General features: G+C 41.5%; 4 protein-coding genes across 8 annotated transcripts in view; 2 read left to right on the forward strand and 2 right to left on the reverse strand.

Moving 5' to 3' along the window:
- LOC116917125 (probable G-protein coupled receptor 158) overlaps positions 1-3,548 on the forward strand; it is a 35,870-nt gene extending 32,322 nt beyond the window's left edge. The window contains 6 exon segments of the mRNA XM_032922498.2: positions 288-502; positions 840-978; positions 1,086-1,191; positions 1,275-1,457; positions 1,556-1,865; positions 1,932-3,548. Coding sequence (XP_032778389.2) covers positions 288-502; positions 840-978; positions 1,086-1,191; positions 1,275-1,457; positions 1,556-1,865; positions 1,932-2,734 — 1,756 coding nt within the window. The 3' untranslated portion in view covers positions 2,735-3,548.
- LOC116917141 (carcinine transporter) lies at positions 3,428-6,938 on the reverse strand. Of its 3 annotated transcripts, XM_045173309.1 has the most exons (12): positions 6,675-6,938; positions 6,438-6,596; positions 6,266-6,369; positions 6,049-6,203; positions 5,775-5,943; positions 5,542-5,668; positions 4,840-4,961; positions 4,645-4,747; positions 4,503-4,539; positions 4,361-4,435; positions 3,875-4,235; positions 3,428-3,752 (listed from the first exon to the last, which is right to left on the reverse strand). In XM_045173309.1, exons 1-12 carry the CDS (start codon positions 6,891-6,893, stop codon positions 3,626-3,628), a joined length of 1,758 nt encoding a protein of 585 aa, XP_045029244.1. In that variant the 5' UTR covers positions 6,894-6,938; the 3' UTR covers positions 3,428-3,625. The 3 variants fall into 3 exon arrangements, with proteins under 3 accessions (XP_045029244.1, XP_045029246.1, XP_032778405.2); XM_045173311.1 differs by lacking the exon at positions 5,542-5,668 and having other exon boundaries at positions 5,828-5,943; XM_032922514.2 differs by having other exon boundaries at positions 3,428-4,235.
- Positions 6,939-8,618: 1,680 nt separating this feature from the next.
- LOC116917157 (endoplasmic reticulum junction formation protein lunapark-A) lies at positions 8,619-10,805 on the forward strand. Of its 3 annotated transcripts, none has more exons than XM_045173312.1 (7): positions 8,619-8,764; positions 8,844-8,993; positions 9,053-9,231; positions 9,293-9,516; positions 9,581-9,982; positions 10,089-10,498; positions 10,562-10,805. In XM_045173312.1, the coding sequence occupies exons 3-7, from the start codon at positions 9,205-9,207 to the stop codon at positions 10,756-10,758; spliced, it is 1,260 nt and encodes a 419-aa protein (XP_045029247.1). In that variant the 5' UTR covers positions 8,619-8,764; positions 8,844-8,993; positions 9,053-9,204; the 3' UTR covers positions 10,759-10,805. The 3 variants fall into 3 exon arrangements, with proteins under 3 accessions (XP_045029247.1, XP_045029248.1, XP_032778421.2); XM_045173313.1 differs by having other exon boundaries at positions 10,565-10,805; XM_032922530.2 differs by lacking the exons at positions 8,619-8,764; positions 8,844-8,993 and having other exon boundaries at positions 9,000-9,231.
- Positions 10,806-10,887: 82 nt separating this feature from the next.
- LOC116917133 (dolichyl-diphosphooligosaccharide--protein glycosyltransferase subunit STT3A) lies at positions 10,888-14,132 on the reverse strand. The gene is made up of 13 exons (XM_045173308.1): positions 13,972-14,132; positions 13,784-13,905; positions 13,555-13,722; positions 13,320-13,480; positions 13,053-13,250; positions 12,800-12,991; positions 12,580-12,733; positions 12,265-12,503; positions 11,957-12,172; positions 11,750-11,899; positions 11,457-11,676; positions 11,203-11,391; positions 10,888-11,141 (listed from the first exon to the last, which is right to left on the reverse strand). The coding sequence occupies exons 2-13, from the start codon at positions 13,881-13,883 to the stop codon at positions 10,996-10,998; spliced, it is 2,133 nt and encodes a 710-aa protein (XP_045029243.1). The 5' UTR covers positions 13,884-13,905; positions 13,972-14,132; the 3' UTR covers positions 10,888-10,995.
- Between the last annotated feature and the right edge of the window lie 301 nt (positions 14,133-14,433).

Consider the following 14,433-nt stretch of genomic DNA (forward strand, 5'->3'; position numbering starts at 1 on the left):
CATCTGGGAAATGTTTGATTCGGAGCACGAACAGATGCAGGGTTCACTCTTATTTTTCTTTCTACATTTTATTTGAACATGTTTTGATTGTGCTGTTGGCATCGTTTGTCTTCAGGGTTGCATTAAGGGCTAGTAAAATATTTGGGGAAGTTATAAGGGCCCATTACTTCAACCGAGTTCCTCTATTGAATCTGTAGAGGACGAACAGTAACTCTACAATAATGTAATAATGTTTTCTCAGGCGAAATGCTTATCCGTTTTTCTTGTTTTATGTTTTTTTAAAACAGCATTTCCGTCATCTTTCGAGTCCGTTCAGCCAAAGCCATCAAAATCACGGATCTCGACCTCATCAAGAGACTGGGCATCATCGTATCAATATTTGCCGTGTTCCTTTCCATTCGGACAGTTGTCGGCCCTCCGCACGTCATCGTCGCCAAAACGGCCGATGATCTGAAAGCCTACATCTGTGAGACGGACTGGTGGGATCACGTGTTCACCGCAAGTATGCTCGATCTTGAAAATGTAGTTCATTTAGAGGACGTTGCTCTTATAATAGGATAAGACAGCACATTATCAGTCATTCTGATAAATTAATCCAAGTCTTTTCCTTAGCGCTTTATGCAATTAGATGGGGATTTTGTAATAGAGCTAGAGCCACGTAGTCCATCAGCTGTAGGGGTTAATCTTTTACGTTTCGTCTGAAATTTCTGATGCCGTGTGCGAAGGCGGAAGAGAGTGAATTATCGTCAATTGGATTGCGTTTAAATGCCTGCCGGAATTTGAGCTACGCCTGTGTGACTATTACCTGTATCCGCTTTTACTACATGTCTATCCTACAGTGGAGATGGTAGTGCTGGTGTGGGGCATCCGGTTGTGCATCGTCGTTCGCAAAGCGCCGTCCGAATTCAACGAGAGCCGCTTTATCTCCATGGCAATTTATAACGAGTTCCTGCTCTCAATATTTCTCAACGTCTCCATGTAAGTTTCACCACCATGACGACGACGCGCTTATTCACTTGTTTCTTTCAGCGACGACATTGTGTTCATAATCGGATAAAACCCAAACTTTGTTTTCGTTCTTGAAGGCTCTTCCTACAATCGCCAGCCAATCCTGATCTAATGTACATCATCATGTTCTCCCACGCACAGCTGACGACGACACTTCTCCTCGTCCTCATATTCGCCAGCAAAGTAAGTTGGTTGAAGACGATCAGTCAACTAGAAGCTGGAACTTATTGGTGCGGCGTACGACTGAATTTTGAAATTGATTACAGGCTTATCTAGCTCTACGTGGGCGAGGGAAAGAGGACGCAAGTTCAATGGCAAACAAGCCTCAAGCAGCCAAATTTTTGGCCAAACCCAAATCGGCCAACCATTCAAACGTCACTCCGTCAGGAGGCAGCTTTCGCACTGATGTGATGCCAGAGTTGTCCAGCGTCAATGATCCTGATATTCAGGTCAGTACACGTGCCGTGTAATAAACGAAGCACAAAGTCCATTGATGGGGAAGTGACTGATGATTGGTCATTTGGTATGGACGCGAAACACGATACAGGCGGAGATTCGCCGTTTGCTTTGCGAGCTGGACCAGTTGAAGGAGAAAACAGCCCGATATGGTCACACGCAGTTTGCCGCCCGATTAACTGCCATGTCGCAAGCAGCACGTCAAGTCATCAGCCCAGTGGCGCCAACTGAAGTGATCGCTGTCCTTGATGCCATCGATACTACAGCGGCCAGCAATTGCCTCGAAAATGGACCATCCACTGATCACAGGGTAAAAGAGAGCGACGTCGATTTACGTCAAAGAAAAACGGGCCATTCGGTCAAGGAGAAGATCAAATCCCCCAAGAACAGTCCTGACTCTGGTATCGTTGAAAGTTTGTCTTTGATTGATTGAATGATTGATGACGTTTGGAATCTTTTCGCTACAGGACTAGGTGGTTTAATGTTCAATTCGGGACCAGTGGTCAACAACGTGCTGGCCTGTATGACAGACAGGATAGTTTGCGCTACGTTTAGTGCCGATCCATCAGCGATGGTCGAGGACGATGAAGACGTCAAAGACGCCCAGTCACCTTCGAGGTCGATAAAACAATCTAAAAAGGCTAGGGCTGCTCCTCCTGTGGTGGATCAGCCAGAAAGTCCTTCTTCCACCGTCCCGGCCTCGTCTTTAGCCTTGGCCGCTGCTCCGCTATTGTCGTCCAATTTCGCCTTTGATTCACGAGGCGTTAGCGTGCTGAGGAATTTTAGCGCACCAAACAGCCGACGTACTTCCTCCGAACAGACGGACATATCGACGTCGATGAACGCTCAGCTCAGTTTGGTTGGTGATCACACAAACAGTGGCGCTCTTTTTCACGGGGATCAATCAAATAACCCCGTTAGTGTTCAAAGTCTGTGCCAATTACTGAACGAACAGGCTAATCCAGTGCATGCCAATCACGAAAAAGAACGGAGATATTCAGAAACTCGCACTAGCCCTTGCGGCCAAGCCAACAGTCGGTGGCCTCTTTCACCGAAAGTTAAAAGCAAACTGACAGACGAAACTAGCTCACTTGATTGCGTAGAGGAAGTCAATGTGCCAGTGGTTTCTTCGCAACAATACGAAATGGATAGTTCAGTGAGAAGTGCCCAAATCACGCCGGTCAGCACACCAGGACGCTCTCTTTCTTCGTCCAGATCACGTATCAACACCGACGATCGAGAGAGATTCACCGAAGAAGTCACTGTCTAAAAATAAAAAGATAGAAAAACCTCTTTGTCCTTTTCATTTATCATTTTCCTGCTCTCAATTATAGTCAAATGGAAACATTTACATCCCTTTCTTCCAATAACATCAAATTGTTGCTTTTGGGTTTGTATACAAGTATTATGTATTGACGTGCGCTGTTATTTATTGGATTTAATGCACATTGTATTATTTTTTTGGAAGATTAAAGGAACATGTCATTAATACACATACACCACACGTCCTGCCCTCCTAATCGTGATGATGAAAAAATTTCAAACCTGAAAACCTGTTCACATATTCATGTTCGTCTTGGTGTTTCCCCTGTTCTTGGCCCAACATCACTTTTAATTAATTCCTCCTTTTTTTTTTTAATCATTACAATGAACTCAAAATAACTGTTAAATTTCTTTTATTTCACCATTTGAAATTTATATTTCCGTTTTGCTCTAAAGTCTTTGACACACGCTGAAGCCTGGTTTATTGTTTGATAATCACTGAGCCCTGGTCATCAAGGAATGGCCACGGCTTCAACACGGAGAGTCTCGTGAGCAATCTCATTTGTTATTATTTCGCATTTTCTTGTGTTGTATTTTAAAATTTGGGTCGTGCAACCGTTCGCATTTTGTTGTTGAAAAAAAAATTGTGTTCATCAATTGCTATAAAAAAAGAAAAGAAAAAAAGAAAAAACGCGACATGCATTTTTAAAAGCTTTTCATTTGTAGCTATCAGTCTATTATCTACACAAGCTGTTGGGGTGATTGCATTTGAATGCGTGTGTGTCTAAATCGGATCAATACAACTTGAATTATAAATATGATTTTGCTTTTCCCAAAATGCTGTGTGTTATTATGAGTGCTGTTACGCTATGGCAAGTTCTTTGGCGGTATGATAGCACTACAATTCTTGATCTTGAACGTGCTCGCATGGAACGATGCAAGGAGCATTTGGATGGCTTCCGGTTTGTTCGAGATTCACGACTTCTTGTTGTTTTTCCCGGCACCTAAGGCTCTTGGGCAATATCCTAGGGATCAAAGTACACACATTTCATTTTGCATCAGCCAAACACATTATCGATAGGGTCCCAAACAAATAGAAAGAAAGACACTAAGAGACGAGCTGAAAATGAAAGTTGGATGACGTCACCTCGATATTTGTTGGATCGTGTGCGCCCATCCTTTAAAATCCTTTCCGAAATCCTCGCCTTCCTCGAGCGTTTGAGGCAATTTTGCACCCAACGTCTCGGGTAGTTTGAGCGTCACGATGCCTCCAGCAACGGAGAAAGCGCCCATCGTCACGATGGGAAGCACAAGCCACTGTTTACCCAGATAGTTAATGAAAGGAATGAGGGTTAGGCCTATGCCACCGAGGAAACTGGCAAGCCCAATCCCGACACCGCGCACTTCGGTCGGATATAGTTCGCCACCGAATTGGAAGATAATCATCGTGCCACCGGCAATGGTGCACTTGGCAATCAGGTAAAGAATCAGAGTCAACATTTCCGCGTCTGTATTACGCAAAAGAAAAGACAGTGAGGCTATGTCACGATGGTTAAGCCTGTGAATCCCGTTGTGTTCTTTGCGGGTCACGAAGCGTGAAACATGACACATATCCACACACATATGTGTATACCTGTTGGAAGAAGTGCCGTCGAAATCGCAGCCACGCCACTGAGAATCATGCAGGAACACAACGTCATTCGACGACCTATGAGAAATGGGTCGTGTTATATGTTTTCACGCTTCAGATCGATACTCTGTCACGTCACTGTTACCCCAGCGATCCATAAGTAGCAGACAGAAAATGTATCCCTGTAAAGTAACACGAAATGTGAAACTGTTATTGGATGTGGGATTTGCAAAGCAAAAAGCTTGACAACGGATGAAACACGGTAATCATTATACGTATGTGTGTACCGGGATTTCCACAACGGAGGAGAGGAAAAAACTTAAGTAAGGATCGGTGCCCATCGATGGGCCGTAGTAGCTCAATCCCACGTAGGTTGTTTCGTTCACGACCCTGTTTTCAAAAGAATTGGGTTACTATAGTAACCGATGCCTCAGACAGTGTTGGTTTGAATTCAATGCATATGTAAACAGGGAATAGCTAACCAACTCAGTGAGATGATCAGTGTTTTCATCCTCATGTTGGGTGTCTGAAGCAGGTCTCGTAAATTTGCTCTCTTTCCGTTGCGCAAGCAGTCAGCTTGATCACGTTGGTGTTCCATTGTTTCCTAAACAAATAAGGGAAGCGACAGCATTATCGATTTCACGAGCGATTTCTTTTATGTACAGTAAGGGGAAACAATTCAGTAACACCGAGAGCTTCATTATTCATTGTAGCGATTTTTAGCACTTATGCGGGCTTTTATCTTGCAACTAATACAGTGTCTTATTCTTTTTTGTCTGCATCGTGAGAGAATAGCAGTTTTTTTTAATATCAGTTCTCCATGGAAAACTGTGTGTGTGTAATGGACACGTCAGCTGAGCTTTCAGTTAAATTTAACAGCCCATTACGCGGATACGACGGTGCAATGAATAGCGACCGTCTTATTCAGCCGAATGATCAATGACTTTATTTTTGAAGTGAAGACTTAACGGAACCCCATCAACCATTCACGAAGGGTCTGAATAGGTTCTTCTGTGAAATGGAAATTCATCAACGATGATACGCTTCTTCGTGGCTTTGTGCATTGCCCTTAGAGCTGCACCAAGTTCCAAGTTTGTTAAAATGCTAATTTCGCTTGCAGTTTCCGTCATCATCTAGCCATTATAGGAGCATCATTTTAATGAAAAAATAAATCTATTTCGTACCGTAAATTTTTGCAAAATCTCTTCTGGGATGTATCTACGGTTAATACTGGCAATTTTGTTCAACATTTCGACAACTTCCTTAACGCGTCCTTGAGACAACAACCAGCGCATCGATTCTGGTAGGAAACTGGAAAGAAGCCAGAGCCTCAAATTATTATCACATTATGAATATTCTATGTAAACCCATTAGCCGGTAATAACGCAAAGAGCTTTGGCTGCCCCAACAAACATACATAATATAGAGAAAGTAGAGGACAAAAGGTACGGATGTGGATAGCGCAATTACTCGCCATTGCGTAGTGGAATAAGCAAGTCCGCTGAATCCCATTAATCCAACCACGTAGAACATATTCGAATAGAAACTGACCAACGTTCTCTTAGAAGGAGCCACAGCTTCAAGGCCTGCAATTAAGAAATAACGTTGAGCGTACTGTCTGCCACGAAGAATTCGTAAGTTTCAAATCATCAAATGGACATTGAAAATATAAGGGGCTTGTGTCGACTGACATATAACGAATGGAATGTGAAGTATAGCCGGAATTGTAAGGCCAACAAAGAAACGGAAGATAATCCACCAGGTGACGTTGGGAGCAAAAGCCGTCGCAATTCCAAACACAATCTCCACTGTCAAACAAAGAAAATAGTTTTTCTTCCGACCTATCCTGAAAACATATGAAATATTTAAGATTAGCATTGTGACACAGTTATTGGTAACACAGCCAACCTGTCGTTGAGATATCCAAAGAGTAGGACACCCACCAACCCACCCACGTTGAGTGCAGAGAGGCCGAGTGTTGGATAAAGCGATTTGGAACACACTAACTCAAACTTTCAAAGTAATTAAAAAGTAAAGTTAATACCACTTAACGTTCAACGGATTACAAACACGACCTTACATCTATAACGATAGAAGAGGGGACGTCGACTTTGTCGTACTCCCATCCGTCTGTGCATGACGTAATAGCGGCTTCATCCAGTGATTTGTTGCCACCAATTTCCAGCAGGATATCCGTATAGTTTAAATCGTACATCAAGCACTGACTGTAGAGTGTATCCTACCGATAAACTCAGTCATAACCAAGAACATGTGACGACAGTGGAGCTATATGTTTTTGTTAACTTTTCTCAATTACCAATTTAGGTATGCTGGCGGCCTTGCGATCTTCTGCGGTCCATTCTGCGGATATCAACGTAGGAACTTTGCACCAGTGCTCTGGCATTCTGTCCATAAACACTTGGTTGAACGCGGCAAAACCACACGGAATGCACGCAGGAAGACAAACTAACCACAGCAGCAGATGCTGGTACCTGTCCCAGTCGCCCGCATGGTGCAACACGTCATCAAGATCCATTTTTAAATGTGCGAAAGTAATTGTTTTTTTCTTTTTAGTTAGTGAATTCTCTGTGTGTAGACGTGAAACGAAACAATCAACTGGGACTCCGAAAAGTACAACTGCTAGAAGCCGGTTGGAACAGATGTGTTCACGTCACGGAATAAAATTTCACAATCAGGTAAAAAAATTCCATGTGCACGATTGCACTCATGTAGGTGTGGTTATTTCTAGTGGAATGGAAGACGGACACTGAGCCAACAGAGCATCAACACGCAAGCCAAGTTAACCGAACAGGGCTAGTTTTTATGGTATCAGTGGTTGATTCGCCGAGTTTATCGAAGAAAAGAAAAGCATAAACATACTTGAGTGTGCCTGTATATACACAGAAAAAAATGCGTTGTGAAGCTAATTGAATGCAGAGACCTTGCTTTCGGTATCGATCGACCGTCACGTAAAGTAAGAGACGAACAAATGAGGGTCATTTCCTCCTTATCGAGTAACCGAGCTAATTGAATTTTCGATCGTTCATCGGAAATGTAGTGAACGATTTGATGGTATAGAACAAGAATCCGACCCTTATTGATTTTAGGAAATCGGGTTGTCAATGGTCAACTTCCCTCTTTTCATTTACTGTTACTCTTGGACAAAAAAGGGGATGGGAATGCTCAAAAGCCATTATTCTTCACGGCATTTGCTAAGAGCGGGGTAAGCGTACGAACCTCTTCAAGGTTGAAGGAAAAGGGCCAGAGGCCATCGAGTCAAACGTCAGTTCCTCGTACGCTTCGGGGAAAATATGCAAAAATTCCCCATAAAAGGTATGAGAATCGGACGCCATCAGACAAATACAACCCACGAGTCAAAAACCGATCGCAGAGAAAACGAGATTATGCATGCATGGATGTTACATATTGTGCCTGTAACTACACTGCGAGGAAACCGAGAGCTACAAGTGACCCTCACTATGGCTGCGATGTATTACAAGTTATCGTGGATCTGGTGCGAATCCTGTTGCATCACTTCTTACGTTTTATTGCCTTCTTATGGGATATAAAAGAGAAGAATCTAACAAGAATTATTTATACATTCAGTTGACGAAGTTGTGTTGCCTCAATTTCCAACGTGAATAGTTCATAACTACTTTAATATTGAGTAACTAAACGGATTACTAAGCCTTAATCAGTGGACGAAATTCGAAGCCTTTCAATTACAGTACCTCAAGTTCGTTTGGCCACTATTCATGAAGTGAAAGATAGCAAACCTCTAACACTCAACCGTGTAAAGTACAGCACATACCGTATTGATCTTTGATTTGCAACGTAATTCCTATTTGTTTTTTTCTAGTCCTCTTGCAGAATCTTTTTTTCTGCAATTTGGTGCGATTACGTAAATACCTGAACGTAGTCAAGGTTGACGGATCCGTATGCTGCATTTTGAAGCAATGGAACTTCTCAATAGGCTACTACGTAATCGAGCAGTGACGTCAAACACACTGAAGGAGAACTGAAACTATATTTATTTTCTTATGTCTCCGAAACGACAAAATAACATCTGTTTCCTGAGGTCATAAGAAAACGACTGTCGATTACCATTGACAGCGTTGTTTCATTATAGGTTTCAAATTTTTGAATTTCCTTCATTGCAGAGCATTTACTGAGTTCTGACCTGCTGGTACGTGACGAACCAACCATGCCCAAGGATAATCACCAACTGATGTATCATGCGAGTTGTCCAGTTGGTTTTCAGTTTCGTTAAACCAATCGTCCGTTCGGACTCACACACCACATTTGAATTTAAAACAAAACAAAAACGTATTTGTATACTGATATGGACAAGAACCCTTCTCTGCTCCACATCTGGGTTCGCTGCCACGCCCTTCTACGTTATTCGTTGTGAGCCGACTTTTTGGCAACGTTATATCTTATGCGTCGAATTCAAGTGTTTTTCCTTTTTTTTTTTTCAAACTGGCAGCTAGTTACCCTATTAGCTATAGTTCGTCTGGATCTGTACGGCGACAGTTTGTAACTTGTGAGTTGTGAGTCCGCAGATCTGCGACACAAGCGACAACCGAGAAGCGAACAAGCGAGAAGCGGTACCCGTAAAACAACAGCTGATCGACCGGTAAGCGGTATGGCAATGTCTGTCTGACGTGTGTAATTTCTGTTTCTCTGGATATTTAGAATGTTATGGCGCCTTACACACAGAAGGTCAAAACACGGGACTAGTTTAAATTTAGAATTCCGTATTCTTTTAAAGACTTGCTCCCACTCGACGGTATACTTTTTCTTTTCGGCTTTTCTGTGTTACGTCCTCCTGAATCTTCCATTCAGAAATGGGAATCCTGTTGTCACGCTTCCGGGTACTAGCAAAATTTCTAGCAAAATTTTCATCTACAACTAAATTTCCTCTTCATTTTTTAGCGCAAGCCTTCCACGAAAGAAATATTAGAAGACATAGACAAGGAGCTTAAATCAATTGATGAGTTTCAACAAGACACAATTGAGAGGCAAAAACGTGTTGCAAGACAACTTCTAGTCATCTTTATTCTTGTTTATGTCATAGCAATAGCATCATTCTTTTTTATCACATCTATTCAAAAGTTCAAGCTTTACTATTTTACTGGGCTTGTGTCATTTGCCCTTATGTAAGTGTGAATCAATTCAATCAAGAAACCTATTACCAAACTAATTTTCTTTTTGTGTTAACAGAACCTGGAGCTCCCATAGAGGTGTAAAATGGTATTTCAATCGTCGAATGGTTAGGAAATCAGAAAAATCTGTAGAGTTGAGGAAAAAGAAGAAAAAAATTCTTGAACATGTGATGGACACAGAAACTTACAAAATAGCTAAAGAAATTCTTGACAGATTTGGTGACAAACCACAGAATACTCCTTTCGAAGTCAAACCTGCACAAACTTCTGCTATGAATGCTCGTCCTAGTGCACCTGGCACTGAGTTACGGCACAGGCATGTAGAACAACAGCAAGCTTTACCACTGAAAGCAAGTGGCCTGCCCCAATCAAATAATTCTGCTAATGTGGGAAGTGCAAACAAATTGAATCAACAGTCAAATAAACCACAGATGCAGCAACCCATGTTGTCAACTCAAAGGTAAATTAAATATTATATTGTCTTCATGTGCTTAGTGTTGGGATTTGGCATTATTTTGTGGTTAACCTGGTTTACAAGGAGTGTCCAATTCGATATTTATTAACAGACCTGTTGCTATGAACTACGGACATGCTCCATTGCGACCATTGCCTCGACCAATTTTACCTCGGGAACGAGGAGTTCTTGACCGGATGATGGATCTATTTGTGGGAGATGGTCCGCATCAGCGTTATGCCCTGATATGCCGTCATTGTAGTGGCCACAATGGCATGGCTTTACAGGAAGAGTTCGAGTTTGTCAGCTATTATTGTTGCTACTGTTACCAATTTAACCCCCCAAGAAAAACGCGACCTGTGGGTCCTCGATTACCCGTCCCTCCCTCACCCGCCCCAGTGATTACCTCATCGAAAGTCTCTTGTGAGGCAAAACTTGACGAAAGAAAAGAAAATCAAGAAAAAACATCCAAAGTAGAGCAAGAAAGTAGCGAAAAAGACGAGGACATCTCAGAAAATTCCGGTAAGATGTAGATTAATGAATGCAACAGTATACGGCATCTCACGAATTTTATGTTTATTACAGAAGAGGGGAACACTGGTGAGGATACGTTATCAGACGATGAATCAGAAGCCGCTGAATCAGAAGCAGAAGCCGCTCCCTTAAAAAAAATACAACTTAGCGATGAAGCTAAAGAGGCCGAGGCCATGGATGTCGACATCCCTGACGGAGATCAAGCAATCTCAGATGAAGCAGGGCAAGATACTAGTAGTTTGCGTTAGAATCTTACCATTATGTATAAAACAAGTTTCTCCAACTTTAGCTTGAACTATCCTTACTCAATTTTTCTATTCGCGGTGCCTTATGAATGTGTTATGATTTCTACAATGTAAAATACACTTCGATTTCAGTTCGAAAGAAAAAACATTTGTTTATTTGCTCGACCATTGTGCACCAACGTTTATGACAAGCAAATACGAAAAACAAAAAAGTTGTTGGTCCAATGAGGTATAACTTATTTATACGCCTCGATTGGGGAGCTTCTTTACTTTATAAATTCGCACAAGCCAGTGCTCAGTTGTATAAGCCTCTTCAAGAACGTCCAACTCAAAATCCTTGTTACCGATTTCAGCGTTACGCACTCGATCATAACCTGGTGGTTTACCTGAAATAATATTTCTTATGTATCGGCAACCAAATGCTTGCTGTATGATCTTTTGCTATACCTCCTTCTGTGTAGACTGATCCGAACTTGTAGTAGCTCATTTTGTACATGAGGCAATTCAACAGGGTCGACGATCCCTCTACGTCAACTCGAAACTCTCCGGAGGGTGTATAATAGTCGTTCTCCTTGATGTGCTTGCCCCTATCAGTGCTACCACCGATTCGAACCATCCAAAGAAATTTGTTGATATCTAGCGAATCACTCTGTTGTTACATACTGTTGGCTGATTAATTTAATCAATTGCAATATAAATACCATCAGAAGAGTAGCCGGTCAATCCACCAAAAATGACGAGTACGTAATCAACGTCCAGCTCTCGCATGATCTCATAAGCCTTATCCTCTGTAGAAGCCATGGCCTGACCGACACGGGATATGTGGGTGTTATTCCACGTGTTGTTGTCCACGATAATGGTCCGGTTTGCCATCGCTGATATTTGATAGCCATAATCCCACCATGACATTACACGCGAGTCCTGGATTATAACATGAATAAATCATTTAAAGATGACGGTATTATGTCTTAAAAAATTAGGCAAAGCGGAGTACATCAGGGGTGTTCATTCTCAACCAGTAATAGGCTTCGCGAAAGTCATCAAAGATGATCCGTGAACCATCATGCCCACGGGCAGAGAGAACGATGCTCGGTGAACTGTAAGCTTCAGAAGTAACCCAAGTACAATGAAAGGTGTAGCTTACCTGAAATAACAAATATTTAAGTTAAGGAGTTTAGACTTGATAATTCGAAATGCTTACGAGAAAAAGTGAAATTAGAACGGTGAAAGTCCAGGCTACTTCAGAACGAAAGGGAACGACTGCTTCGCCTTTCTTTGGCTTTTTTTCAGAAGATTGGCTGCCCTGACGTGGAGCATCTAAATACTTGATTTGGCTGGCCAATGCTGTTGAAACGGCAATACCAGATAGTATACACATAACCGGTGCGAGTACCAACATGAGCCGAACCATCACTCCCTTTATGTAGAATAAAAAATTATTAAGAATAAACTTGAATCGAGTAAGCAGAAGTAAATAGAGCAAAAATAAGAAGAAACTGGAATACTGACGGCGAAATAAATTGAAGTCACGCCGTAAAGGATGATGAAGATGTTGGCATCTGTAAGTTTTGCAAAACAGTAGTACAATCCAGCGGGGAACAGGAAAACCAGGAGTTGAAGATCAAAATAGAAAGAACTCCATGATGTAGGCTGATGCTCTGATACTGACGCAATAATAGGAATGTGATTCTTGGCATACGATGGATCAAGTAAGGAATAGAAGCGACCGGTCCAGGGCGCAATTTTTCCTGGCATTTCAATTCAACTAGTTATCATATAGCTCTCTTTTCCAGCTTCAATGTGTGCGTGACAAACGAGTCAAACCTGTGATAGTAAGGATTCCCATTGCAGCCAGAGCTACACTTCCAGCAGCCATCAGAACAGATCGGAAAAGAACATTGAACTGTTCCGTAGTCAAACGGCTGCGTACATAGTCAGTGAATGCATGCAACTGACACAAGCCAAAAACGCCAAACGCCTACGCAAAATAAATCATGTGAATGGTTCTTTGGTAGTAGTACTCTTTGACAATTGCTAGTCTCACCAGCATATGCTCGGAGCTTTGAACTGGCTGGAAACCGACAAAAGCGATTTGCATAGAGAGTAATGTGCCTAGTGTGTAGACAGTGCTATAGGCCACATAGACGCGGTGTGAAAACCGGCCAGTAAGCACCAATGTGAGAACGTGTAGAGGGATCAAATTTATCAAGAAGACATAGCCACCCCATGAGGAAACCTTTAAGATAACAAGAAAATTATGTTTAAAATCTATGAAACAGATAGCTCAATAGTTTTACCATGTAGAAATAGGCTAGGGCACATAATGCGCTCCATAACAGAGACCCTGTCTTGACTGATTTAATCCAAAAAAAGTATGTGAGAAGCATGCAAAAAATTGCAATGCCCTCGTTATCGTAAGAGCCGGCTACTGAACGTGAGATGTAACCAGGTACAATGGCGATCATAGACGCAGCAACTAATCCAGCACCAGTATCCTTGAGACAAAAAATAAAATTAATGAAGAAGAAGAAGAAAAAAAAAATAATATGAACAAGTAACAGTACCTTTAATTCTCTTGTAAGAAAAAAAGTAACAATAGTTGTTAAACTGGAAAATAGGGGAGCCAAAAAAACACAGACATTCCTCACATCAATGGAGACATGCAAGAAGTTCATTACATGGTACAAGACTGCAGATGTTAACATTAAACCAGGATATATGGTACCTAAAAATTTTGAAATAGAAATGGAAGTACTCAATAATAAAACAATAAATAAATTTAAAAAAAAACATGCTTACCACCAATGATTCGCCCCAATGGGTACCATGCTCGTTCATCAAACCAATTGTGGAACTTATAAAATCCCTCTTCAGCCAGATATTTTGTTGTTCGATAATTGAAATAAGGATCAAATTCATGGATGACACTTTCAAATCGCAACACAGAAAACAATCTTGTCGAAAACGCTATCAATATATGAATATTGTGTCAATCTCTGATGAAAGCTTGATTATAAATCTAACTTACAAAGAACTGCAGCTACAGTGAGGATAGCCAATTTGAGAAGAGTTTCCTGCTTCTCAATGCTCATGTGAAGAATTTGTGATTTCAACAATGCAACTGTCATCTTGTATTAGCTCTCTCTCTCTCTGAATAATTGTTGATTTTGCTTTCATATGTTGAAAAATAAATATATAAAAGGTAAAATTTCGTACCTTTTAAGAGAAACAGCAAATATTGCAATCACTTAATAAGAAAAAATGTTTAGAACATTAGACAGAACTTTTCTTAAGCCGGTGCCTTTTGACAGCAACCACTTTACCCACTCGCTAAAATACACGTCGATGTGCATCGGCGTTGCCAGATCAAACTTAGGTTGCTCGCCGACCATCTCTGCGATCTCCCTCTGCGGTTCCGTCCGTTTTTGCCCAGGTTCTGCCTCTGCTCGGCTGCTCCCGTGTGCACATATTCACTTATTCAATCCTTACACCCAATAATGAACGAAAAAAGAAGGACAGAAAGTTAATAATAATGATGCTCAACTTTTCGTACTCGACTAGGTAATTGCATACGCCTTCGAAATCAGAAACAACATTTGGTGTTTTCAAATTAATGAATCCTGATGGGAAAAGTTTCCCGAATCCAAATCAGAGTTATTTCCGTTTACACAGTTAACA

This window comes from Daphnia magna, linkage group LG1 (assembly GCF_020631705.1).
Source record: "Daphnia magna isolate NIES linkage group LG1, ASM2063170v1.1, whole genome shotgun sequence".
NCBI lineage: Eukaryota > Metazoa > Arthropoda > Branchiopoda > Diplostraca > Daphniidae > Daphnia > Daphnia magna.

Bases quoted from the DNA above. Each gene is read 5' to 3' on its own strand.
- LOC116917141 (XM_045173309.1), bottom strand. From the start codon at position 6,893: ATGGATCTTGATGACGTGTTGCACCATGCGGGCGACTGGGACAGGTAC. The intron at 6,204-6,265 runs GTTGGCTGTGTT...ATATGTTTTCAG, and splicing joins TTTGGATATCTCAACGACAG to GATAGGTCGGAAGAAAAACT. The intron at 4,236-4,360 runs GTATACACATAT...TGCGTAATACAG, and splicing joins GACGGCACTTCTTCCAACAG to ACGCGGAAATGTTGACTCTG.
- LOC116917157 (XM_045173312.1), top strand. From the start codon at position 9,205: ATGGGAATCCTGTTGTCACGCTTCCGG. The intron at 9,232-9,292 runs GTACTAGCAAAA...TTCATTTTTTAG, and splicing joins TCCTGTTGTCACGCTTCCGG to CGCAAGCCTTCCACGAAAGA. The intron at 9,983-10,088 runs GTAAATTAAATA...ATTTATTAACAG, and splicing joins CCCATGTTGTCAACTCAAAG to ACCTGTTGCTATGAACTACG.
- LOC116917133 (XM_045173308.1), bottom strand. From the start codon at position 13,883: ATGACAGTTGCATTGTTGAAATCACAAATTCTTCACATGAGCATTGAG. The intron at 13,481-13,554 runs GTAAGCATGTTT...CAAAATTTTTAG, and splicing joins ATTGGGGCGAATCATTGGTG to GTACCATATATCCTGGTTTA. The intron at 12,734-12,799 runs GTGAGACTAGCA...TATTTTGCGTAG, and splicing joins AAAGCTCCGAGCATATGCTG to GCGTTTGGCGTTTTTGGCTT.